Source organism: Acanthochromis polyacanthus, chromosome 5 (genome assembly GCF_021347895.1).
Source record: "Acanthochromis polyacanthus isolate Apoly-LR-REF ecotype Palm Island chromosome 5, KAUST_Apoly_ChrSc, whole genome shotgun sequence".
NCBI classification, from domain to species: Eukaryota; Metazoa; Chordata; class Actinopteri; family Pomacentridae; genus Acanthochromis; species Acanthochromis polyacanthus.
Window position 1 is genome coordinate 220,946 of NC_067117.1, and position 26,052 is coordinate 246,997.

The window sequence follows — 26,052 nt, forward strand, 5'->3', positions numbered from 1 at the left end:
GGGCTGCAGCAGCAAACTGCATGAACAGAGGGACGGCAGCAGACCAACAGTCCAAACATCTGCACAGCAACCAGCTGCATGGAACTTATTTCAGCATCTGGAACACAAGTTCATCAGCTGATGTTCCACCCAGAACCTTCACCAGCAGCTAGTTACAGCATGATTTACCAGGTTACTAGTAGTTTACCTGGATGCTCTACCTAGGTGTTCTACCAAGACCAGGGGTCGGCAACCTTTAACACTCAAAGAGTCATTTCGACCCGTGTCCCACAGAAAAGAAAACACTGGGAGCCGCAAAATCCTTTTGGCATTTAAAATGAAGACAACACTGCATATATCACTTTTTTACCTCTATGCCCTTCTTAATCAGTTGTGATTAATTAATTATAAAGCCTCTAATTAGATATATAAATTTTTTTAATTGTGTCCTTCCACTAATATTTATCTTACTTGGTTAATGTCATTTTTGCTCCTGGACCTCATATGTTACGTAATGTTAGCTGGAAATCAATATTTTGTGAATGTCTATTTAACTTGTAAAATCTATTATGAGTTATAAGAATCAGAATTTGTTCTATTGCCAAGTAGGTTTTTACACTTACAGGGAATTTCCTCTGATGCTCTTGGTGCAGGTACAATACAATAAAATAGTAAGTAAACAATAAAATAGTAAGTAAAGACAAGGTATATACAGTTACTACACAGTAGTAGTTAATGTAGTCAACAGAGCTGATTTGCAGTGACACAGTGTTCATCAGTGATGCAGCAGAGGGGAAGAAGCTGTTCTTGTGGCGAGAGGTTTTAGTCCTGATGGACCGCAGCCTCCTGCCTGAGGGGAGGAGTTCAAAAAGTTTGTGTCCAGGGTGAGAGGGGTCGGCCAAGATCTTGGCTGCACGCCTTGAAGTCCTAGAGGTGTAGAGATCCTGGAGAGATGGCAGGTTACATCCGATCACCTTCTCAGCAGAGCAGATGATGCGCTGCAGCCTGCTCTTGTCCTGAGCGGTGGCTGCAGGGTACCAGACGGTGATGGAGGAGGAGAGGATGGACTCTATGATGGCCGTGTAGAAGTGCACCATCATAGTCTTTGGCAGGTTGAACTTCTTCAGCTGCCTCAGGAAGTACATCCTCTGCTGTGCCTTCTTGGTTATGGAGGTGATGTTCATCTCCCACTTCAGGTCCTGGGAGATGATGGATCCCAAAAAGCGGAAAGACTCCACGGTGAGCACTGTGGAGTCAGAGAGCTTGATGGGAGCAGGGGGGGGGCTGTGTTCCTCCTGAAGTCCACCACCATCTCCACTGTCTTCTGGGCGTTGAGCTCCAGGTTGTTCCTGCTGCACCAGGTCACCAGGTTGTCTACCTCCCGTCTGTAAACAGACTCATCCCCATCAGAGATGAGTCTGATGAGGGTGGTGTCATCAGCAAACTTCAGGAGTTTGACGGGCTGGTGCCTGGAGGTGCAGCTGTTGGTGTACAGGGAGAACAGCAGTGGGGAAAGAACACAGCCTTGGGGGGAGCCAGTGCTGATGGTCCTGGTCTCAGAGACTTGCTTCCCCAGCTTCACATGCTGCTTCCTGTCAGACAGAAAGTCTGTGATCCATCTGCAGGTGGAGGCAGGCACATTCAACTGGAGGAGCTTGTCCTGGAGCAGGGCAGGGATCACCGTGTTAAAAGCAGAACTGAAATCTACAAACAGGATCCTGGCGTAGGTTCCTGCTGAGTCCAGGTGCCGCAGAATGAAGTGGAGAGCCAGGTTGACGGCGTCATCTACAGACCTGTTGGCTCTGTAGGCAAACTGCAGGGGGTCCAGAAGAGGGTCTGTGATGGCTTTTAGGTGAGGAAGCACAAGGCACTCAAAAGACTTCATCACCACAGAGGTCAGAGCGACAGGTCTGTAATCATTAAGTCCAGTGGGTCTTGGCTTCTTTGGAACAGGGATGATGGTGGAGGTCTTGAAACAGGTTGGAACGTGGCATGTCTCCAGTGATTCGTTAAAGATGTCAGTGAAGACTGGAGACAGTTGATCAGCAGTGTTTCAGGGTGGAGGGGGAGACAGAGTCAGGTCCTGCTGTTATCTTAAGCTAATAACTTTTCTCCGGTAAGTCGCTGCCCTATTTTCCAAGACGACACTCCTCTGACTCGCTGACCTGCTGCCTGGATGCTGGACGTCACATCGAGCCGTGTTCTCACAAGTAACGTCGTATTAACCTATCAAAGAGTAGATACTGAGCAAGACAATTATCCATAGTTTACCTTAGTACTCACGAGTACCGCACACAGTGCAGGACTCTGCTGTGAAGGCAGAGGCGTGTGGCAGTGGTGTATTTGCGACAATAAGAAAAAGAAAGAAATTTGAAGGAGCGACGGCTAGGATGTAGGAATGGTGGCCCGCCGCTGCTGAATGAATGCAGAGCAAACACTGGGATCCGAAGATCAAAAGGACTTCAAATGAATACATGCAGGCCGGTGAGTGTCAGAGATCGACGGCTGGGACGCATATTCTGACAGACAAAAATTAAGACGTTTTATTTTGATGTTACAAGATCACCATAATCTTCAAATTTAGAATTAAATTTTAAAAATTAACAATCTAAAATAAAAGAAATTTTAATTAAATAGCCTGCTGATGATTTATTTTCCAAAGTTACAGGGAGCCACAACAGAGGGCTGAAAGAGCCGACCCCTGACCTAGGTGCTCAACCTGGGCGTTCTACCTGGGCGTTCTACCTAGGTGCTCTACCTGGGAGCTCCTCCATGCTGTTGGCGGGGCTGAAGTAGTTCTTCAGGGCGCTGTAAGCGTTCATGGCCACATTGAGGTAGAACTCTGGAGCGAAGGCGAACAAAGAGCCGGTGTTGTCGGCGTGTTCAATGGTCCTGATGCAGACACACAGTAGCCAGTAGACGTCCAGCATCTTCTCCTGCAGGACCACAAAGAGGAGGAACTTATCAGTACCTAGTAGAACCAACGGTCCAGACCAACAGAACCGGAGCGGCGCTCACCTTGGAGTAGATGGTGGCGTTGATCCAGGCCAGTCTTCTGCTCAGGTGGTTCAGCTTCTCTGCAAAAACCTTCTGGCTCTTCTGGAGCTCCTCCAGGATATCGGCCCTCTGGAAAACAGTTCCAAAGATTTATTTTATTAGTATTTTATTTATTTCATATTTATTTACTGTTTGATCTGAACTCTTCTCTGTATCTCCATTCATTTCCAGTTCAGCTTCAGGACCATCAGACACAATCCCACCACCTCAAACCTGAACTAAAGATCTCTGACAGCAAACACCCAGTCAGCTGATCAAATAATCACCAGGTGACAGGAACCAGAACCAGTTTCACTTTGAACACTTCACTGGAGTTAATTAAGACACAAGCAGTGATTCTACATTCAGCTGTTCTATCTGGACCAGTGATTCTACAGTGACTACCACAGAAACTTCAGCCAAACACAGGGCTTGTTGTTCACCATGAAGGACCTGATGGGTTAACCCTAACCCAGGTCTGAATGTATGATGGAGCTCACCCTGGCAGGACAGCGAGCGATCTTCTCCTCCGTGTCCTTCAGAGCCACGGCGTATTCATGGACGTCGTCTGAAACCACCACCATCTGAGGAAACAAACAGAAGTTTACTCCTTTCTAGGTCATTTTATCTGCACCCTTTAGCCAAACCAGCAGGAGGAGTTAAACTCTGGCAGCAGCAACACTTCAGACAACATTAAACAGAAAGAAAGCAGCCTTCTGTGAACAGTAGCTTCTGATCCGTTTCCATCAGATCACAGACTGTGAATCATCTGTTCATAGAGGCCATAAAAGCTGTGGCTTTTAACTTAGGGTTTTAACTTAGAAAAAGGAGCAGCAAGAACAGAGAGGCCGACTGGAGGGAAGAAGATTCGTGTTTCAGCTCCAACCGGACGATTACTGGCAGGAGAAACCATCCCAGAAGAAACCACCCCAGAAGAAACCACCCCAGAAGAAACCACCCCAGAAGAAACCATCCCAGAAGAAACCACCCCAGAAGAAAACATCACAGAAGAAAACATCACAGAAGTAAACATCCCAGAAGAAACCACCCCAGAAGAAACCATCCCAGAAGAAACCATCCCAGAAGAAACCATCCCAGAAGAAACCACCCCAGAAGAAAACATCACAGAAGAAAACATCACAGAAGTAAACATCCCAGAAGAAACCACCCCAGAAGAAACCATCCCAGAAGAAACCATCCCAGAAGAAACCACCCCAGGGGGAAACATCCCAGAGGAAAGCATGTTCAGTTACTGCAGATGATCACAACATCCAGACACATGGGAATATTCAACCAGGATCTCATCACACATCGTTCACTTCAGTCTTAAAACTGCTTTCTCTCTAGCAGCCAGCAAGGGGCGATCTTCTGGGTGTAGATGAGTGAAGATGGTACCTCAGTAACAGGTAATGGTCTCAGTCTTTAGCGTCCTTCTACTCAGCATTTCATTCAGAAAACCAGTCTCATTCAGAGGAACACAGATGATGATTTAGATCCAGAACTTCTTCCCATTTAGACATTTTCAAACATCCATCATTTATTTAAAGTGCATGGCTCAACACAGGAGAGCCAGTTCCTCAAGACAGCACTCAGCAGTCATCCTTCACCTCAAGGAAGGACGACACTTGTTTCAGGACACCAATGTTCAGATTTTGGACAGAGAGGACAGATGGTTTGAGAGAGGAGTGAAAGAAGCCATCCATGTCAAAGTAGAGAAGCCATCTCTGAACGGGGGGGGGGGGGTCCTTTCAAAACTCCTCAAAAGAACTACTCAGCAGACTCATGCTAATGACCACCATTAGCACAAGAGGGCTCAGTGACATCTCTGCATTTCAACGACCCCCACCGATACTCACAACGACCATCGTTGAGTAGTCAGGTGAGTTTTGGTATCGGTCGTTGGAATAACAGCCCTGGACACACCGCACAGAGGTTTAAAAGCTGAGACAACACCAACCACCACCAGAACTGAAGAAGCCTCTTGGATGAGAGGTGAAACGTCTTCAAGGAACTTTCTTAAAGTCCAGTGGATTGATTTAAACAACCTTGGATATGTATTTAAAGCAGCTGCTTTAACTTTTACTGTCCAGACATCTGTGATCCAGTGAATTTCACTTCAACCTTCATGTGTTCAACTGTGGAGATTTGCAGCTGAACTCTGACTAGTTCTTACTCCATTTATCTCCAGTTTAACTCTGTTCTAGTTCCACTTTTCTTTCAGTAATTCAGCGGATCAATTTTTTCCTTTTAGATTCTTAACCCTCCTGTCGTCCTCATTTCTGGGTATCAAAAAAGCATTGTTCCCTTGTCTGAAAAAAAATCCCAAAAAATTTTTAAAAATTCCCCAAATTTAAAAAAGTTGGCAAAATCTTCAGGAAGAAAACTCCAAAAATTCATTAAAAGTTTCCCTTAAAAGTTTTATTTTTTTTAAAAAATCCCCAAATTTGGCAAGAAATGAAAAAAATAACTCCATTTTCAAACTTTGAAACGAGTCAATTTGACCTGCACGACGACACGAGGGTTAAATGAAGCTAGAAGTGGTCAGACTGATGCTGGTGGATCTGGATTACAGACGTGTAGAACAGTTTATTCCCTGCAGACTAAAAATGAAGGTCAGACTGTCCTTCATGAATAAAACATGGAGCTTCAACCTTCATGTTCACATCATCAGCATTAAAACCAACGGCTGGGTTTCAGAGGCCCCATGTCTTCAAAACATCTACAAAAAGACTGTGGAAACTGTAAAACAGAAAGAACCTTCCAACAGTGCCTGAACTCATCATCTGTAGATGAATCAGATCTGAGCTTGCAACAGATATTTCAGATGTGTTGGTTTGTTCTGAATTCATGAATGGAAGCAGCAGCTGAACCTTCATTAAACGCTTCAAACCTCAGTTCCACTCAATATAAATAAAAACAGAACACAATCATTTGCTCATCTTTTCCAACCTATATTCAAACAAATACTCAACAAAGAAGATATTTAATGTTCAAACTGATGAACTCCTCCTGAACTACTGTCTCCATAGGGCTGCTCTGGGATTCATATGGGTTCTGGAAAGCGTCTGGAGACAATATGATGGTAACTGGTGCTATATAAATAAAACTGAATAGAATTAAACTGAATTGAGCCTTTCAGGGGTTTGGTTCCTTTCATAGCCAATCATGAAGTCTCCTCTTTAATCTGCTCACCTGTGGAATGTTCTAGACAGGTATGTTCTGTCCAGCTTTGTGTTGCAGACATCAGATTCAAAACAAGTGAATATTTACACAAACCAACAGTTAAATATGTTGTCTTTGCAGAGCCTCTGGTTGAATATGGGTTATAAAGACCCTCCAGTGATGGTCTTTTGGTTTTATGGACCTTCTCCTCCAGCTTCATGGTGTTTCTGCTCACCTTCCCCAGCTGCTGGTGGACGCTCAGGTTGTACATCATCACGATTCCGTCCACGATCTCCAGCAGCGACTTGTCGGCCACCGCCTGGTCCAGCTCCTCCAGCGGTCGCCCCAGCAACAGGCCGTCGTTGCCATGGCTACCCTCAACTTCAGGTGTGACAGAGGAGACACGTGTGAGAGAAACAGCAGGTGAGGAGCATCGAGTTCTGTTTACTCAACTGAATGGAAATGAGGAAAGTTCTGCTGATGGTGAAGGAGTTTGTTCATTTTAGTGTTGGGTTCTGTTTGTTCCTGTAAATGTTGGGTTCTGTTTGTTCCTGTAAATGTTGGGTTCTGTTTGTTCTTTTAAATGTTGGGTTCTGATTGTTCTTTTAAATGTTGGGTTCTGATTGTTCCTGTAAATGCTGGGTTCTGTTTGTTCCTGTAAATGTTGGGTTCTGTTTGTTCTTTTAAATGTTGGGTTCTGTTTGTTCTTTTAAATGTTGGGTTCTGATTGTTCCTGTAAATGCTGGGTTCTGTTTGTTCTTTTAAATGTTGGGTTCTGTTTGTTCTTTTAAATGTTGGGTTCTGTTTGTTCTTTTAAATGTTGGGTTCTGTTTGTTCTTTTAAATGTTGGGTTCTGATTGTTCCTGTAAATGCTGGGTTCTGTTTGTTCTTTTAAATGCTGGGTTCTGTTTGTTCTTTTAAATGTTGGGTTCTGTTTGTTCTTTTAAATGTTGGGTTCTGATTGTTCCTGTAAATGCTGGGTTCTGTTTGTTCTTTTAAATGTTGGGTTCTGTTTGTTCCTGTAAATGTTGGGTTCTGTTTGTTCTTTTAAATGTTGGGTTCTGATTGTTCCTGTAAATGTTGGGTTCTGTTTGTTCTTTTAAATGTTGGGTTCTGTTTGTTCTTTTAAATGTTGGGTTCTGATTGTTCCTGTAAATGTTGGGTTCTGATTGTTCCTGTAAATGTTGGGTTCTGTTTGTTCTTTTAAATGTTGGGTTCTGATTGTTCCTGTAAATGTTGGGTTCTGTTTGTTCTTTTAAATGTTGGGTTCTGATTGTACTTTTAAATGTTGGGTTCTGTTTGTTCTTTTAAATGTTGGGTTCTGTTTGTTCTTTTAAATGTTGGGTTCTGATTGTTCCTGTAAATGCTGGGTTCTGTTTGTTCCTGTAAATGTTGGGTTCTGTTTGTTCTTTTAAATGTTGGGTTCTGTTTGTTCTTTTAAATGTTGGGTTCTGATTGTTCCTGTAAATGCTGGGTTCTGTTTGTTCCTGTAAATGCTGGGTTCTGTTTGTTCTTTTAAATGTTGGGTTCTGATTGTTCCTGTAAATGCTGGGTTCTGTTTGTTCCTGTAAATGTTGGGTTCTGTTTGTTCTTTTAAATGTTGGGTTCTGTTTGTTCTTTTAAATGTTGGGTTCTGTTTGTTCTTTTAAATGTTGGGTTCTGATTGTTCCTGTAAATGCTGGGTTCTGTTTGTTCCTGTAAATGTTGGGTTCTGTTTGTTCTTTTAAATGTTGGGTTCTGATTGTTCTTTTAAATGTTGGGTTCTGATTGTTCTTTTAAATGTTGGGTTCTGTTTGTTCTTTTAAATGTTGGGTTCTGATTGTTCCTGTAAATGCTGGGTTCTGTTTGTTCCTGTAAATGTTGGGTTCTGTTTGTTCTTTTAAATGTTGGGTTCTGATTGTTCTTTTAAATGTTGGGTTCTGATTGTTCCTGTAAATGCTGGGTTCTGTTTGTTCTTTTAAATGTTGGGTTCTGATTGTTCTTTTAAATGTTGGGTTCTGATTGTTCCTGTAAATGCTGGGTTCTGTTTGTTCTTTTAAATGCTGGGTTCTGTTTGTTCTTTTAAATGTTGGGTTCTGTTTGTTCTTTTAAATGTTGGGTTCTGATTGTTCCTGTAAATGCTGGGTTCTGTTTGTTCTTTTAAATGTTGGGTTCTGTTTGTTCCTGTAAATGTTGGGTTCTGTTTGTTCTTTTAAATGTTGGGTTCTGTTTGTTCTTTTAAATGTTGGGTTCTGATTGTTCCTGTAAATGCTGGGTTCTGTTTGTTCTTTTAAATGTTGGGTTCTGATTGTTCCTGTAAATGCTGGGTTCTGATTGTTCCTGTAAATGCTGGGTTCTGTTTGTTCCTGTAAATGCTGGGTTCTGTTTGTTCCTGTAAATGTTGGGTTCTGTTTGTTCTTTTAAATGTTGGGTTCTGTTTGTTCTTTTAAATGTTGGGTTCTGATTGTTCCTGTAAATGCTGGGTTCTGTTTGTTCCTGTAAATGCTGGGTTCTGTTTGTTCTTTTAAATGTTGGGTTCTGTTTGTTCTTTTAAATGTTGGGTTCTGATTGTTCCTGTAAATGCTGGGTTCTGTTTGTTCCTGTAAATGTTGGGTTCTGTTTGTTCTTTTAAATGTTGGGTTCTGTTTGTTCTTTTAAATGTTGGGTTCTGTTTGTTCTTTTAAATGTTGGGTTCTGTTTGTTCCTGTAAATGTTGGGTTCTGTTTGTTCTTTTAAATGTTGGGGTCTGATTGTTCCTGTAAATGTTGGGTTCTGTTTGTTCTTTTAAATGTTGGGTTCTGATTGTTCCTGTAAATGTTGGGTTCTGTTTGTTCTTTTAAATGTTGGGTTCTGTTTGTTCTTTTAAATGTTGGGTTCTGTTTGTTCTTTTAAATGTTGGGTTCTGTTTGTTCCTGTAAATGTTGGGTTCTGTTTGTTCTTTTAAATGCTGGGTTCTGATTGTTCCTGTAAATGCTGGGTTCTGTTTGTTCCTGTAAATGTTGGGTTCTGTTTGTTCCTGTAAATGTTGGGTTCTGTTTGTTCTTTTAAATGTTGGGTTCTGATTGTTCCTGTAAATGTTGGGTTCTGTTTGTTCTTTTAAATGTTGGGTTCTGATTGTTCCTGTAAATGTTGGGTTCTGTTTGTTCTTTTAAATGTTGGGTTCTGTTTGTTCTTTTAAATGTTGGGTTCTGTTTGTTCCTGTAAATGTTGGGTTCTGTTTGTTCTTTTAAATGCTGGGTTCTGATTGTTCCTGTAAATGCTGGGTTCTGTTTGTTCCTGTAAATGTTGGGTTCTGTTTGTTCTTTTAAATGTTGGGTTCTGATTGTTCCTGTAAATGCTGGGTTCTGTTTGTTCCTGTAAATGTTGGGTTCTGTTTGTTCTTTTAAATGTTGGGTTCTGTTTGTTCTTTTAAATGTTGGGTTCTGTTTGTTCTTTTAAATGTTGGGTTCTGATTGTTCCTGTAAATGCTGGGTTCTGTTTGTTCCTGTAAATGTTGGGTTCTGTTTGTTCTTTTAAATGCTGGGTTCTGATTGTTCCTGTAAATGCTGGGTTCTGTTTGTTCCTGTAAATGTTGGGTTCTGTTTGTTCTTTTAAATGTTGGGTTCTGTTTGTTCCTGTAAATGTTGGGTTCTGTTTGTTCCTGTAAATGTTGGGTTCTGATTGTTCCTGTAAATGCTGGGTTCTGTTTGTTCCTGTAAATGTTGGGTTCTGTTTGTTCTTTTAAATGTTGGGTTCTGTTTGTTCTTTTAAATGTTGGGTTCTGTTTGTTCCTGTAAATGTTGGGTTCTGTTTGTTCTTTTAAATGCTGGGTTCTGATTGTTCCTGTAAATGCTGGGTTCTGTTTGTTCCTGTAAATGTTGGGTTCTGTTTGTTCTTTTAAATGTTGGGTTCTGATTGTTCCTGTAAATGCTGGGTTCTGTTTGTTCCTGTAAATGTTGGGTTCTGTTTGTTCTTTTAAATGTTGGGTTCTGTTTGTTCTTTTAAATGTTGGGTTCTGTTTGTTCTTTTAAATGTTGGGTTCCGATTGTTCCTGTAAATGCTGGGTTCTGTTTGTTCTTTTAAATGTTGGGTTCTGTTTGTTCTTTTAAATGTTGGGTTCTGTTTGTTCTTTTAAATGCTGGGTTCTGATTGTTCTTTTAAATGTTGGGTTCTGTTTGTTCTTTTAAATGTTGGGTTCTGTTTGTTCTTTTAAATGTTGGGTTCTGATTGTTCCTGTAAATGCTGGGTTCTGTTTGTTCCTGTAAATGTTGGGTTCTGTTTGTTCTTTTAAATGTTGGGTTCTGATTGTTCTTTTAAATGTTGGGTTCTGATTGTTCCTGTAAATGCTGGGTTCTGTTTGTTCTTTTAAATGTTGGGTTCTGTTTGTTCCTGTAAATGTTGGGTTCTGTTTGTTCTTTTAAATGTTGGGTTCTGTTTGTTCTTTTAAATGTTGGGTTCTGTTTGTTCTTTTAAATGTTGGGTTCTGATTGTTCCTGTAAATGCTGGGTTCTGTTTGTTCTTTTAAATGTTGGGTTCTGTTTGTTCCTGTAAATGTTGGGTTCTGTTTGTTCTTTTAACCCTTTAAGCTTCAGTCATTTCCAGCCGTTTTCAGTACAAAAAAATCGCTAATATTCTATTTTTAAATTTAAAAAATTACGAAAAATACGGGGAATATTGGACGGGCATCGGGAGGTGCATTTCCTTGAAAACGACCGATTCGGGGATTTTATACCGACTTCAGGACATGTTTTGGACAAAATAGTTTCCTGGCTTGTGTCATCTGATGTAAAAGGTTGGATTATGGCCGTTTTTTGTGGAATCTTTTTTTCTGTGTGTAATAATGAACCCAGAAATGTGAGTCGCGCTGTGTGCGTTGAAGCCGTGTATAGAGAACGGATGGATGGATATTCGTTTTTGTCGGACAAATGTGTTTTTCTCACCCGCTGTGGTAATCACATCTGAAAGTGGTTTATACCGGCGGATTCATGAGAATCTAAGCTTTCCATCGGTGTATAGTGTTTGTATAATCGGGTTTGCACCCGTCGGACATTCTTGAAATTCCTATGCAAATTAGTAGGTGTACCGCCGGCGGTACACTGAAGCTTAAAGGGTTAAATGTTGGGTTCTGATTGTTCCTGTAAATGTTGGGTTCTGTTTGTTCTTTTAAATGTTGGGTTCTGTTTGTTCTTTTAAATGTTGGGTTCTGATTGTTCCTGTAAATGTTGGGTTCTGATTGTTCCTGTAAATGTTGGGTTCTGTTTGTTCTTTTAAATGTTGGGTTCTGATTGTTCCTGTAAATGTTGGGTTCTGTTTGTTCTTTTAAATGTTGGGTTCTGTTTGTTCTTTTAAATGTTGGGTTCTGATTGTTCCTGTAAATGTTGGGTTCTGTTTGTTCTTTTAAATGTTGGGTTCTGATTGTTCCTGTAAATGTTGGGTTCTGATTGTTCCTGTAAATGTTGGGTTCTGTTTGTTCTTTTAAATGTTGGGTTCTGATTGTTCCTGTAAATGTTGGGTTCTGTTTGTTCTTTTAAATGTTGGGTTCTGATTGTACTTTTAAATGTTGGGTTCTGTTTGTTCTTTTAAATGTTGGGTTCTGTTTGTTCTTTTAAATGTTGGGTTCTGATTGTTCCTGTAAATGTTGGGTTCTGTTTGTTCCTGTAAATGTTGGGTTCTGTTTGTTCTTTTAAATGTTGGGTTCTGTTTGTTCTTTTAAATGTTGGGTTCTGATTGTTCCTGTAAATGCTGGGTTCTGTTTGTTCCTGTAAATGCTGGGTTCTGTTTGTTCTTTTAAATGTTGGGTTCTGATTGTTCCTGTAAATGCTGGGTTCTGTTTGTTCCTGTAAATGTTGGGTTCTGTTTGTTCTTTTAAATGTTGGGTTCTGTTTGTTCTTTTAAATGTTGGGTTCTGTTTGTTCTTTTAAATGTTGGGTTCTGATTGTTCCTGTAAATGCTGGGTTCTGTTTGTTCCTGTAAATGCTGGGTTCTGTTTGTTCTTTTAAATGTTGGGTTCTGATTGTTCCTGTAAATGCTGGGTTCTGTTTGTTCCTGTAAATGTTGGGTTCTGTTTGTTCTTTTAAATGTTGGGTTCTGATTGTTCTTTTAAATGTTGGGTTCTGATTGTTCTTTTAAATGTTGGGTTCTGTTTGTTCTTTTAAATGTTGGGTTCTGATTGTTCCTGTAAATGCTGGGTTCTGTTTGTTCCTGTAAATGTTGGGTTCTGTTTGTTCTTTTAAATGTTGGGTTCTGATTGTTCTTTTAAATGCTGGGTTCTGTTTGTTCTTTTAAATGTTGGGTTCTGATTGTTCTTTTAAATGTTGGGTTCTGATTGTTCCTGTAAATGCTGGGTTCTGTTTGTTCTTTTAAATGCTGGGTTCTGTTTGTTCTTTTAAATGTTGGGTTCTGTTTGTTCTTTTAAATGTTGGGTTCTGATTGTTCCTGTAAATGCTGGGTTCTGTTTGTTCTTTTAAATGTTGGGTTCTGTTTGTTCCTGTAAATGTTGGGTTCTGTTTGTTCTTTTAACCCTTTAAGCTTCAGTCATTTCCAGCCGTTTTCAGTACAAAAAAATCGCTAATATTCTATTTTTAAATTAAAAAAATTACGAAAAATACGGGGAATATTGGACGGGCATCGGGAGGTGCATTTCCTTGAAAACGACCGATTCGGGGATTTTATACCGACTTCAGGACATGTTTTGGACAAAATAGTTTACTGGCTTGTGTCATCTGATGTAAAAGGTTGGATTATGGCCGTTTTTTGTGGAATCTTTTTTTCTGTGTGTAATAATGAACCCAGAAATGTGAGTCGCGCTGTGTACGTTGAAGCCGTGTATAGAGAACGGATGGATGGATATTCGTTTTTGTCGGACAAATGTGTTTTTCTCACCCGCTGTGGTAATCACATCTGAAAGTGGTTTATACCGGCGGATTCATGAGAATCTAAGCTTTCCATCGGTGTATAGTGTTTGTATAATCGGGTTTGCACCCGTCGGACATTCTTGAAATTCCTATGCAAATTAGTAGGTGTACCGCCGGCGGTACACTGAAGCTTAAAGGGTTAAATGTTGGGTTCTGATTGTTCCTGTAAATGTTGGGTTCTGTTTGTTCTTTTAAATGTTGGGTTCTGTTTGTTCTTTTAAATGTTGGGTTCTGATTGTTCCTGTAAATGTTGGGTTCTGTTTGTTCTTTTAAATGTTGGGTTCTGATTGTTCTTTTAAATGTTGGGTTCTGATTGTTCTTTTAAATGTTGGGTTCTGATTGTTCTTTTAAATGTTGGGTTCTGTTTGTTCTTTTAAATGTTGGGTTCTGTTTGTTCTTTTAAATGTTGGGTTCTGATTGTTCTTTTAAATGTTGGGTTCTGATTGTTCTTTTAAATGTTGGGTTCTGTTTGTTCTTTTAAATGTTGGGTTCTGTTTGTTCTTTTAAATGTTGGGTTCTGATTGTTCCTGTAAATGCTGGGTTCTGTTTGTTCTTTTAAATGTTGGGTTCTGATTGTTCCTGTAAATGCTGGGTTCTGATTGTTCCTGTAAATGCTGGGTTCTGTTTGTTCCTGTAAATGCTGGGTTCTGTTTGTTCCTGTAAATGTTGGGTTCTGTTTGTTCTTTTAAATGTAGGGTTCTGTTTGTTCTTTTAAATGTTGGGTTCTGATTGTTCCTGTAAATGCTGGGTTCTGTTTGTTCCTGTAAATGCTGGGTTCTGTTTGTTCTTTTAAATGTTGGGTTCTGTTTGTTCTTTTAAATGTTGGGTTCTGATTGTTCCTGTAAATGCTGGGTTCTGTTTGTTCCTGTAAATGTTGGGTTCTGATTGTTCCTGTAAATGCTGGGTTCTGTTTGTTCTTTTAAATGTTGGGTTCTGTTTGTTCTTTTAAATGTTGGGTTCTGTTTGTTCTTTTAAATGTTGGGTTCTGATTGTTCCTGTAAATGCTGGGTTCTGTTTGTTCCTGTAAATGTTGGGTTCTGTTTGTTCTTTTAAATGTTGGGTTCTGTTTGTTCTTTTAAATGTTGGGTTCTGATTGTTCCTGTAAATGCTGGGTTCTGTTTGTTCCTGTAAATGTTGGGTTCTGATTGTTCTTTTAAATGTTGGGTTCTGTTTGTTCTTTTAAATGTTGGGTTCTGTTTGTTCTTTTAAATGTTGGGTTCTGATTGTTCCTGTAAATGCTGGGTTCTGTTTGTTCCTGTAAATGTTGGGTTCTGTTTGTTCTTTTAAATGTTGGGTTCTGATTGTTCTTTTAAATGTTGGGTTCTGTTTGTTCTTTTAAATGTTGGGTTCTGATTGTTCTTTTAAATGCTGGGTTCTGTTTGTTCTTTTAAATGTTGGGTTCTGTTTGTTCTTTTAAATGTTGGGTTCTGATTGTTCTTTTAAATGTTGGGTTCTGTTTGTTCCTGTAAATGTTGGGTTCTGTTTGTTCTTTTAAATGTTGGGTTCTGTTTGTTCTTTTAAATGTTGGGTTCTGTTTCTTCCTGTAAATGTTGGGTTCTGTTTGTGATTGTAAATGTTGGGTTCTGTTTGTTCCTCTAAATGTTGGGTTGTCTTGTAAAAAGTGAAGGGTACTGACTGTCCTCCTCGGTTCTCTGCTCCACCGCCAGGGTCCGGACCTTCACCTTCTCCGGCTGGGTCAGGGGCCGGCGGGGCGTCATCAGGCTGACGGCGGCGGTGCTCAGGAACCGGTTGGCCCGACCCAGAGTGGGAGAACTCAGCCAGCTGGGCCTTGCCAGAGCTCCACCCATAGCCGCCGCCCCGAACGGCCTCTGTCATCAGAAAACAGCTGATCAACACACCTGAACATCTGCTCTGTTCTGAAGGTTCTGGGGGACCCTCAGAAACCCAGAACCTGCAGAAAATCGTGTCTACAAAAACAGAACCGGTCTAGGCTAAGGTATTCTAGTCTAGTCTAATCTAGTCTAGGTTAATCCAGTCCGGTCTACTCTATTCCAGTTTAGTCGAGTCTAGTCCGGTCTAGTCTATTCTGGTCTGGTCTGGTCTAGTCTATTCTGGACTGGTCTGGTCTAGTCTAGTCCGGTCTAGTCTATTCTGGACTGGTGTAGTCTAGTACGGTCTAGTCTATTCTGGACTGGTGTAGTCTAGTACGGTCTAGTCTATTCTGGACTGGACTGGTCTAGTCTAGTCCGGTCTAGTCTATTCTGGACTGGTCTAGTCTAGTCTATTCTGGTCTAGTCTAGTCCATTCTGGTCTAGTCTAAAAATCTCCAGAACAACTCCATCTATCAGCCAAAAACTATAACAGAAAGAACCTGCAGTTCCACCAGGAAAACAACCAACTCTGAACAGAAATCCTGATTTATTTAAAATCCCTTTATTCTTCCTGTCTCATTTGAAAATTTACCTAAAATAAAGTGTTTGCTTCAAACACATTCTGTATAGAACCAGAACCTCCTCCTGGTTCTGGTTCTCCAGGACCATCTCAGACCAGAACATTCAGAGAGTTCCAGGTTGAACTGCACACAGTATTTCCTCAGAGAGGCTGAGAGGAAAACCAATAAATAAACAGGTTGATGGAGCTCCATCCAGCATGGAGGAACATCTACTGATGATGCGCAGAGTAGAGAAGAAAAGTCTCGAGATAGAAAAACATCTACAGAATGAGGAGATCGTAGGAGGAACCAGCTGGAGGTTCTGGAAGACGTTTCGAGAAATGTCTTCCAGAACCTCCAGCTGGTTTCTCCTGAAGCTCCTACCATCACCAGGACCTGGATGACTGAGAACCTCCACAGAAGTCTGAGGAGACAACATTTGTCAGTCCCTCCAGGAATTTGCGATGTTGCGATCGCGCAAATGCGAAATCAACCAATCTCCGCAAATTTTGCACGGCCTTGCAATTTTGTCCAATCACCCCAATCACAAAACCGCAATTTTCACCTACCTCCCATAAGTTCCACCAATCATAGCAGCTCCCAGCGCAAACCTAATGCACGTACGTCACCGAATTCACTTCCTGTTTATGGTTTGAAGATGCAGACATGTGAGATACTAATGTCTCTGATTTACCAACAAAAATTACAGCTGAAGACCGTGATAAACAATTAATTCACTGATGTTCTTCACCAAAGCGGAGCTAAACTGTTTTACACCCATGCAATATTGTGGTGGAATACAAAAAAAGAAAAACAATCATCGCTTGATACACACTTTTTTTAAAACACGAAACATATTAGAACAGCTGAAATGATCAGACAACAGACCACATAAATCACCATGATGGAAACTGTTTCATCCAGATCTGTTAGAGCTCTGAAAGAATGAAGGTAAATTAGATTATTTATTCCACCAAAGAACACGGCGGAGTTATGTGATGATCAGCGTGTGTGAATCCTTCCTCTGTTACCAACATCACTCAAAACAGAACCAGAGATTTAAATGAAGTTTTCAGGGTCGGTCAGAAATGACACAAGGACCAAATGATTAGACTTCAGCAGCGATACGGCTTAAAGTTTGGATCCATGGATTTGTTAAGGATTCATAGCGGCACGGCGTCTGATAGCAGCACGGTAACCATGGCAACAAGTAAACGCTACCTCAGCGGCCCGTTGACGATCACGATTGTGAAAAATGACACAAAGAACAACTGATTAAAATGTGGGGGTGTTTCTCAGTCCCATCAATTCCCGTCGCCCGCTACATAGTTAGGTCACGTGATTCGGTATGTACACATGCAGAACACACAACTGCCTTGGTGGAGTATTGTACTGTCTTCTTTTTAATTGGCGTGACAAGCCGTGAGCGAGTGTGAACACGTGTGTGCCAGGATGTGAAATTAACTTTTTAAGCCACTGACAGATCTGTCCGGATATGATTCATTCAATAGTAAATTACCATTTTGTGCCTTAAATCTACCAACCACATCCTGTTAAACCAGTATCTGGCTGCTGCTAATGTCCCACCGTGGTGTGCCAGCTTTTGTGGAAATGGGTTGGAACGTTAAATAATTAATTTCGGAATAAATATTGTCAATTACAGCATTGAAACGTGTTCTACAAGCTGGAAAAAAATGCAACTTTTTAGTGATTGTTACTGTTTCCCGCAATTTCATCACAACAAATAAGCTTAAAACATCGCAACTTTTATCGCAATTTTTTAGAAAAGCTGCCACAAATTCAGGCATTTTCGGCCGCAACAATCACGAAAATCCTGGAAGGACTGATTAGTTCAGGTTTAACATCTGAGGAGACATGGTGGACGCGATGGTTCCTTGACACTTTCATAAAATTAATCATTGAAAGAATTTGTCTCTTTTTCCAGGTTTCCATCATTATAACTGCAAGAACAACATCTCTGATCCTCTCTCCATCGTGCTGTTCTGGTTCCACAGAGCTGCAGGACTTCAAGCATGAACCTCACTGAGTTAAAATCACAGATGGTAGGTTGAACAAAGACCGACCTGAGCGGCTCCACTCTCCTCGTCCTCGTCCAGGTCGTCCATAGATGTGGCCTGAATCTCTGCAGGATCGATGATGATGTTGGCTTTTCCAGCCAGATCATCTGGAAACAAACATTCAGTCACATCGATTCAGGTTCCAGTTTCATCCAGACATTTCCAACAAACGCCAAGCATTGATCTGATCTGCTGTCAATCTATAAACGCTGTGATGACTGAAGATCTGAGACAACTTTCAATTCTAACCTTCAGGGTTCCTTCAGCTGAACTGGGTTCATTTATTTACTGATCCATTCACTGATCCATTCACTGATCCATCTCATCATCTGTTCTGTGTGTGGGTCAGATGACTGTTTATCATCAGTCTTCAGTGACTCCTAGAAGTCTGGATTTAAGATTGAATCATTGAAACATGAATCTCTGTCATAAAATCAATCCTTTATTTTGGTTCTTTCATAGATTTATTAAAGGTCTTCTGGAAACACTTACTCTTCTCTCTGTACACCACCTCACTTGGTGCAGTGATCCGCTCCCGTGTCTTCTCCTACCACTGTAATTCTGACGACACTCAGCTTTTCCTCTCTTTTCCACCTGACGACACAACAGTTTCAGCTCGGATATCAGCATGTCTGGCTGATATCTCCACATGGATGAAGGAACGGCACCTTCAGCTGAATCTGTCTAAGACTGAACTCATGGTCTTTCCAGCTTGTCCATCTGTTCAGCCTCAGATCAGTGTCCAACTTCACTCGAGCCTACTTGTGCCCACAAACTCAGCCAGAAACCTGGGTGTCATGATTGATGACCAGCTGACCTTTAAGGGTCACGTGGCCTCAGTTTCTCGATCTTGTCGTTATGCCCTCTACAATTTCAGGAAGATCAGATCCTTCCTGACCCAACAGGCCACACAACTTCTGGTTCAGGCTCTTGTGATGTCACGCATTGACTACTGCAACTCTCTTCTGGCAGGTCTCCCTGCATGTACAGTCAAACCTCTACAGATGATCCAGAATGCAGCAGCACGTCTGGTCTTCAACCAGCCCAAAAGAGCTCATGTCACTCCCCTGTTCATCTCTGTTCACTGGCTTCCAGTTGCAGCCAGAATCAAATTCAAAACTCTCCTCCTGGCTTACAAAACATTTACAAGAACGGCCGGCGGTACACTGAAGTTTAACGGGTTAAAGATCTGATAGTACCTTATTATCCTAGTAGAATTCTTCATTCTCAAACTGCAGGCTTACTTGTTGTTCCTAGAATTTCTAAAAGTAGAATGGGAGGCAGAGCCTTCAGTTATCAGCTCCTCTCCTGTGGAACCTGCTCCCAGTTTGGGTTCTGGAGGCAGATACCCTCTCTATTTTTAAGACCAGGCTTAAAACGTTCCTTTATGACAAATCTTATAGTTGGGGCTGACTGGGTGACCCACAGGGGTTCGGCTTGTGTCTTCATTGCACAGCTGACTCCCTCTTGGTCGTCCCTTCGTTCTGCCCCTAGTCATGCTGCTATAGGCCTAGGCTGCTGGGGGACCTCTCTTGACGCACTGAGCCCTTCTCTATCTACCTTTACATTTAATATGTATACCGTTATTGCAGTACATTCACTCTGTTTCCCCCTGTGCTATTTGTCCGAGTGTTCCTGGTCCCAGAGCTGGATGCTTCAGATCTGTGGTTGATGTTCCACCAGCTGGTTCAGTCTCCATCATGTCCACTGTGGGATGCTGCTGCTGACCTTCCTCCAGTCCTCTGCTTCCAACTCCCTTTTTCCACCAGTCAACTCTGCATTGCCTTCACTATACTGTTATGCTAACTTACATACTGTTTGAATTTTACTGCTAGCTATATATGGAGTATGTTTAATGTCAGAGCCGTACATCATCAGAGTAAACTATGAGTCAGTTTTCAATGTTAGCTTATACTTTGTCTGTGTCACATATCCTGTCATACATGTATCCAAATGTGTGTTGTGTTTTCCTTGCTTTCCCACCCCTCCCTCTTCTCCCATCCCTCCCCCTTGCCCTCCTCTGTCCCTCTCAACCCCCCCGGCCAGCAGGCAGATGGGTCCCCCCTGTATAGAGCCGGGTTCTACTCGAGGTTTCTTCCCTGTTAAAAGGGTGTTTTCCTGCCACTGTCTCCTTTGGGCTGCTCTGGGGGTCAGGCATTTGGGTTCTGTAAAGCGTCTTGAGACGATTTGACTGTAATTGACGCTATATAAATAAAATTGAATTGAATTGAATTAACTAGTTAAACGGGGACTAGAACGGAGCAGGACCAGAACTCTATTGGAGGCTCTTCAGTGATTGATTCATGAGTCTGACTAACACAAAGCAATGCCTCCCTCTAGTGGTGAACCTCAGCAGAGACAGGAAAGTGGTGGACTGGAGTAAAACCAGTAAAACCAGTTCACCCAGTCAGCTTGGTGATTTCACTGTACAGGGTGACCCAAAAGTTTGGAAACAAAGTTTAACTGCAGTGTCTATTTCAGTTGGGGGTGCATGAATTCACTCTTATTTTACCCATTTTTGTTATAGCATAATAACTTAAAAGCATAGTATTTGCCGAGTGCAATAACTCTGAAGACAATAAATAGAACCATAAGGTCCAGGTTTGCTGGAGCAGAACTTCTAAATGCAGACCATCAGTGTCAGATTTAAAACTCTTGATGGTAAAGTATCTGACAGTTTTTATTTTTTAAACATCCAAAAGTACTATGAGGCAACATTTACTGTCCAGTTTGAGGAACCTTCATAAGCATGAATGAAGATACATTCCAGAAGATACCAGTGTAACCAGGTGGTGGAAACGTTCACGTCTTTGTAGAAGAAACAAACATGAACATGTGGAAATATGTTTGTTTTACACTAATCTGATACCCTTCTGAATATATCTGTGGTACTGATTTATTGAAATAACATTATATTATTTGGATTATAGACTTTTCATTTGTTTCCAAACTTTTGGGTCACCCTGTAGAAACCAGTAAAACCAGTTTGTTGTGGAACATGTGACACAAACCTTTGAGGGTCTTCTTCAGGTGGGACAGCAGCCCCCCGAGTCTTTGCAGGTCAAAGTAGTCCACCTTCCCATTGTAGAAGAGCTGGGGGGGGATGTAGGCATCTGCAGGGAGTCAATACAGACGAGTCAATACTGACTACTTAGTATGGAGGAGTCAGTATAGACGAGTCAATACTGACGAGTTAACAGTGATTAGTCGATACTGGCATGTTAATACTGACAAGTCAATACAGACGAGTCAATACAAACGAGTTAATACAGACGTGCAAATACAGACAGGTTAATAAGGTCTGTCGTGTGTCTGTGGTATGTCTGCGGTGTGTCTGTCGTGTGTCTGTAATAGAGGATGTGATTAGAGCCTTGAGAAGAACCAGAGAGACCAGTTCGCCTGGCCTGGACAACATCAGTAGTCGTGTGCTCAGGCTCTGTGCAGAACAGCTGGGGGGTGTTTTTCAGACCCTCTTCCAAAACTCCCTGGACAGCTGTACAGTTCCTCAGTTGTGGAAACTGAGAATATTACAACCACAGCACTTAATGACCTCAGACCTGTGGCTCTCACCTCCCTCATGATGAAGGCAATGGAGAGAATCGTGAAACATCAAGTCATCGGAGTAACTAACGCACAGATTGACCCTCTCCAATTTGCGTATCGTTCGAGCAGAGATGTTGATGACGCCAAAGTATTCATTCTGGACACTTTACACCGTCACCTGGAACACCCAAACACCTCAGCCAGACTCCTGTTTGCTGACTTCTCCTCGGCATTCAACACCTTCCAGCCTCACATCCTGGCTCACAAACTCTCCTCCCACTTCCACCTGGATGATCAGCTCATCCTGTGGTTACTGGACTTTTTAACCTTCTCTGATCTACTACAGACCTCCATGGTTCTCCTCAGGCCCCTGTCCTCTCTCCACTACTCTTCATCCTCTACATGGATGACTGCAGATCCACAGACCAATTCCCACCCGGTCAGATCTGCAGATGACACAGTCCTCCTGTCTCTGCTGTCAGGACCTTCTCAGTCCCACAGCTCAGTCCTCCAGCAGTTTGTGGACTAGTGTGATGACTCTTGTCTGGAGCTGAATGTTAAAAAAAACAAGGAGATGGTGGTGACCTTTTCCAACCAGCAGATGGCGCTGACTACAGCTGTCACTACCACCATCCATGGACTGCCTGTTGAGCTTTTATTATGGAGGAGTACAAATATCTGGGTACCATCTTTGACAATCAGCTGAAATTCTCCTCTAACACAGAGGAGATCTGAGACTGCCTCTCAGAGCTCTGTCTGCAGTGTATGAACAGTTAATATGTCGACTGGCAAACCGGATCATCCGTGACCCTCCCATGATCTCTTCTCTGTGTCTCAGTGACTTCCTTCTGGTCGACGGCTTCACTGCCGTGCATGCAGGACACAGAGGAGAAGGTCCACCTTTGTACCCAGGACGGTCCAACTCCTCAACTCATGAACCATAACACCCCCACCACCACACACGGACTTTAACATGGACCTCTGGGAACTCTGCCATTTTGCTCTCCTCAATTTATATCTTCTGCAATATATTACTGTATCTACCTCATTGCCATATTGGACCTACTTTCATTCATATTTGCACTATGTATATTATTAAGCTGCGTTTTTTCTTATTTCTCTCTTTTTAATTTTTATTCTTATTATTACTTTGTACATATATTTATCTCTATCTCTGATAATGTCATTGTGGCACTGCCTGCTCTATGTGCCTTTTTAATTGTCCCCTGGGGACAAATAAAGTTTTCTGTTGTGTCTGTCGCATGTCTGTGGTGTGTGTGTGGTGTGTGTGTGGTGTGTGTGTGGTGTGTGTGTGTGTGGTGCGTGGGTGGTGTGTGTCTGTCGCATGTCTGTGGTGTGTGTGTGGTGTGTGTGTGGTGTGTGTCTGTCGCATGTCTGTGGTGTGTGTGTGGTGTGTGTGTGGTGCGTGGGTGGTGTGTGTCTGTCGCATGTCTGTGGTGTGTGTGTGGTGTGTGTGTGGTGTGTGTGTGGTGTGTGTCTGTCGCATGTCTGTGGTGTGTGTGTGGTGTGTGTGTGGTGTGTGTGTGGTGCGTGGGTGGTGTGTGTCTGTCGCATGTCTGTGGTGTGTGTGTGGTGTGTGTCTGTCGCATGTCTGTGGTGTGTCTGTGGTGTGTGTGTGGTGTGTGTCTGTCGCATGTCTGTGGTGTGTGTGTGGTGTGTGTGTGTGGTGTGTGTCTGTCGCGTTACCTTCGCTGTTGAAGCTGCCCGTCTTGCGGCTGCCTTCATCCCAGCAGGTTCTGACGGCCGTGATGAGGCGATGCAGGAAACACACCATGTACTCTGGAGGACACAACGCTGTGGGATGCTGCACACACACACACACACACAGTCACTGTACAAGCATGTAGGCGTGATCTGTACACGGGACAGTCATGTCAGAACATGTTTGTTCTGGTTCTCCAGGATGACTCAGAGAGTTCCAGGTTGAACTGCGGGCAGTGTTTCCTCAGAGAGACTGAGAGGAAAACCAGTAAATAAACAGAGAACAGAGGAACAGGTGGATGGAGATCCATCCAGCATGGAGGAACATCTACTGATGATGAGCAGAGAGCAAACATGGGCCGTTTCTCAATATGCGTTCTTGTGGTCTCGCGTTCTCGTGAAACGTCATCAGTCGGAGACCGAGTACTGTTCCAATTCTTAGATCGCATCCGAGACCGCAAGAAATACCCAGAAATGTTCTCGCTCCGCCCACATTTATCGAGACTTCATCGGACCAGACTTGTGCAGTCTTGGGGCGGCCAAATAACCCATAATGCATTTCTCGCCGACCAGCAGTGAAAGGCCAAGGAGGAAACTTTCAGAGGTAACAGAAGATTTTTGGCAATACTACTGTTATGATACAAAATGTAGTTTTCAGATTATTTCAGGCGAGAAAGTAGTTGTGTAAACGTCAAGTATGTGGTCAGTTTATCCAGATAAAGCCTGTTTAAAAATTTACTCCAATGGTTTCGGAGATGTGAGGCTCCAGTATAAACGGCAATGAGCCGAGAGCAGCCTGATGTCGGCAAGACTTTTAGAAATCTGTCGCTGGCTCTGATGGCTCTATAGCAGTTAAACGGGGATATAAGTAGTTTTATGTTTTTCTAATGGTCACACTTTGGCATCAGTGTATTTTTTTATTGTTCAGAGAAAAATGGACTTGAAAGAAGTTGAAGTTAATATTTATAACATATTTTTAATGTTTCACTCCATCGCTGACTGTGAGCTTCTGAATTATTGTCTGTCTTCATTAAATGTAGTACGACTTTGTTCTATTGTCATAACTGTTACTGTGCATTAAAAAATAACATTTAAGCAATATTATATTCCAGGAACGTGAAAAAACCCAGATCTTCACTGACTGCTGGGAGACTCCACAGACAGAACATCAGCAGCTCCATCTTCAGCATCTGGACCAGCAGGATGCTGCTCATGGAAACTGAGGATACAAAATGCTGAATGTTGTAGGAGCTCACCTGTATTCAGGTTGTGAGTACAGTAGTTGACATGCAGTATTCTCTCATTAATCAGTGATGATGTTCAGCGTACAGAAGTCCTGGTGATCACAGTAAAGCGTGGTGATGTTTGTGTGTGTGTCAGACTATAAACCTCTGGATGTTGGAGAACAAGCAGCAGGTATGTATGCAGAATGTATTAATGTTAATAATAAAACTGTAAACCATCCATCCCTGTTTATGAAATGTCCACCTGAAGGTTTAATATTTTCAGTGATCAGTTTGTAAAAAGTTTTAGTGGATCCACTGATAGAGCTGAGAATGAGACGGTTCAGTTCATCACAAACTACAGCTGTCAATAAAATAAAGGCTCTAAAACATTTTTTAAAAAATGTATCGGAATCTAACAACGATCTTGTTTTAATATTAAAACGTGACCATGCAAGGCTGTGTTGTTCTATCTGTTCCATTTCGTTGTTTTTCACGGTAAAAATAACTGGAGCGGATGAACCCAGAGACGGGTTATGGATGAACCGAGGTGATAACGTCATCAGGTACGCTGCTGCTCCAAATGGACTTTAACCTCGATGCGGTCTCGCGTTCTCACCAAGTCCGGTCGTGCGAGTCGTTCTCGCAAGACCGGACTTGGCGAGAACGCGAGACCAGACTTGCGGTCTTAGAATTGAGAAACGGCCATGGAGATGGAAGGAACTCCAAGAGAAACCAGCTGGAGGTTCTGGAAAATTTTCCTGACCTGCTGTCAACCTGAGAATCTGACTGGTTAAGGACTAGATAGTGACGACTCAGTGACTGTTAAAGGAGCAGTTAGTGGCTAGTTAGTGACTGGTTAAAGAATATTTAGTAACTGTTTAAGGACTAGTTCGTGACTGGTTAAGAACTAGTTCGTGACTGGTTAAGAACTAGTTCATGACTGGTTAAGAACTAGTTCGTGACTGGTTAAGAACTAGTTCATGACTGGGAAAGGACTAGTTTGTGACTGGGAAAGGAGTACAGACCTGCCAACCTTGGCGAAATATTTTGAGTACCACTTAATCTCACACACGTCGATAGGAAAAAAAAAAACTCAGTGCTTATTTCCCCGACATGACATCGTATTTTCAACGTGAAAGTAACGTTATTAACAGTACATATTTGCCAAAAGACACACACACACACACACACACACACACACACACACACACACACACACACACACACACACACACACACACACACACACACACACACACACACACACACACACACACACACACACACACACACACACACACACACACACACACACACGAGAGAGGAGGAGGGAGGCAGAGGACAGGAGAGAGCGGGCCAACAAGGGTTCTGCAGACTCCTTATTCTCCGCTACTCTATGATGATTGGTTGAAATTGCACCACTACACTGCTGCATCATGTATGCACGTCCACATTTCTAACAGCACTCACAGATGTCTGCAGCTTTTAGAGTAGTTTAATGAGGCGGAGCGTACCAGCGTATTTTGATGTCAAATTGCGTACCTGCTACACAAAATGCGTACAGGTTGGCAGGTCTGGGAGTAGTTAGTGACTGGGAAAGGAGCAGTTAGTGAGTGGTTAAGGACTAGTTAGTGACTGGCTAAGGACTAGTTAGTGACTGGTTAAAGAGCAGTTAGCGACTGGTTAAGGACTAGTTAGTGACTGGTTAAGGACTGTAAAGGATTTTTAGTGACTGGTTAAGGACTAGTTACTGACTAGTCAGTGATTGGTTAAGGACTACTTAGTAACTAGTTAGTGATTGCTTAAGGACTAGTTAAGGACTATTCAGTGACTCTTCAAGGACGAGTTAGTGATTGTTTAAGGACTAGTCAGTGAGTAGTTAGGGACTAGTAAAGGACGGTTCTTACCCCTCTGTTGCTAGCGTTTTCCTGCAGAAACTTCCTGAACTTGTTGAGGAAAATGTAGCGGGAAGCTTCTCCCTGAAGATGACCAGAATAAAGTCTTAATTATCTCAGAAACACGTTTAACATCCTGAAGATGAA

The 26,052-nt window shown here is 42.1% G+C and overlaps 1 protein-coding gene across 1 annotated transcript in view; it reads right to left on the reverse strand.

Moving 5' to 3' along the window:
• LOC110966941 (E3 ubiquitin-protein ligase RNF123-like) overlaps nucleotides 1-26,052 on the reverse strand; it is a 151,018-nt gene that overhangs the window by 95,151 nt on the left and 29,815 nt on the right. The window contains exons 19-27 of the mRNA XM_051947767.1: nucleotides 25,918-25,989; nucleotides 22,770-22,887; nucleotides 20,531-20,632; nucleotides 17,526-17,626; nucleotides 14,686-14,878; nucleotides 6,413-6,558; nucleotides 3,516-3,599; nucleotides 2,998-3,105; nucleotides 2,738-2,915 (exon numbers count right to left, since the gene is read on the reverse strand). Coding sequence (XP_051803727.1) covers nucleotides 2,738-2,915; nucleotides 2,998-3,105; nucleotides 3,516-3,599; nucleotides 6,413-6,558; nucleotides 14,686-14,878; nucleotides 17,526-17,626; nucleotides 20,531-20,632; nucleotides 22,770-22,887; nucleotides 25,918-25,989 — 1,102 coding nt within the window. The remainder of the gene's footprint in view (nucleotides 1-2,737; nucleotides 2,916-2,997; nucleotides 3,106-3,515; nucleotides 3,600-6,412; nucleotides 6,559-14,685; nucleotides 14,879-17,525; nucleotides 17,627-20,530; nucleotides 20,633-22,769; nucleotides 22,888-25,917; nucleotides 25,990-26,052) is intronic.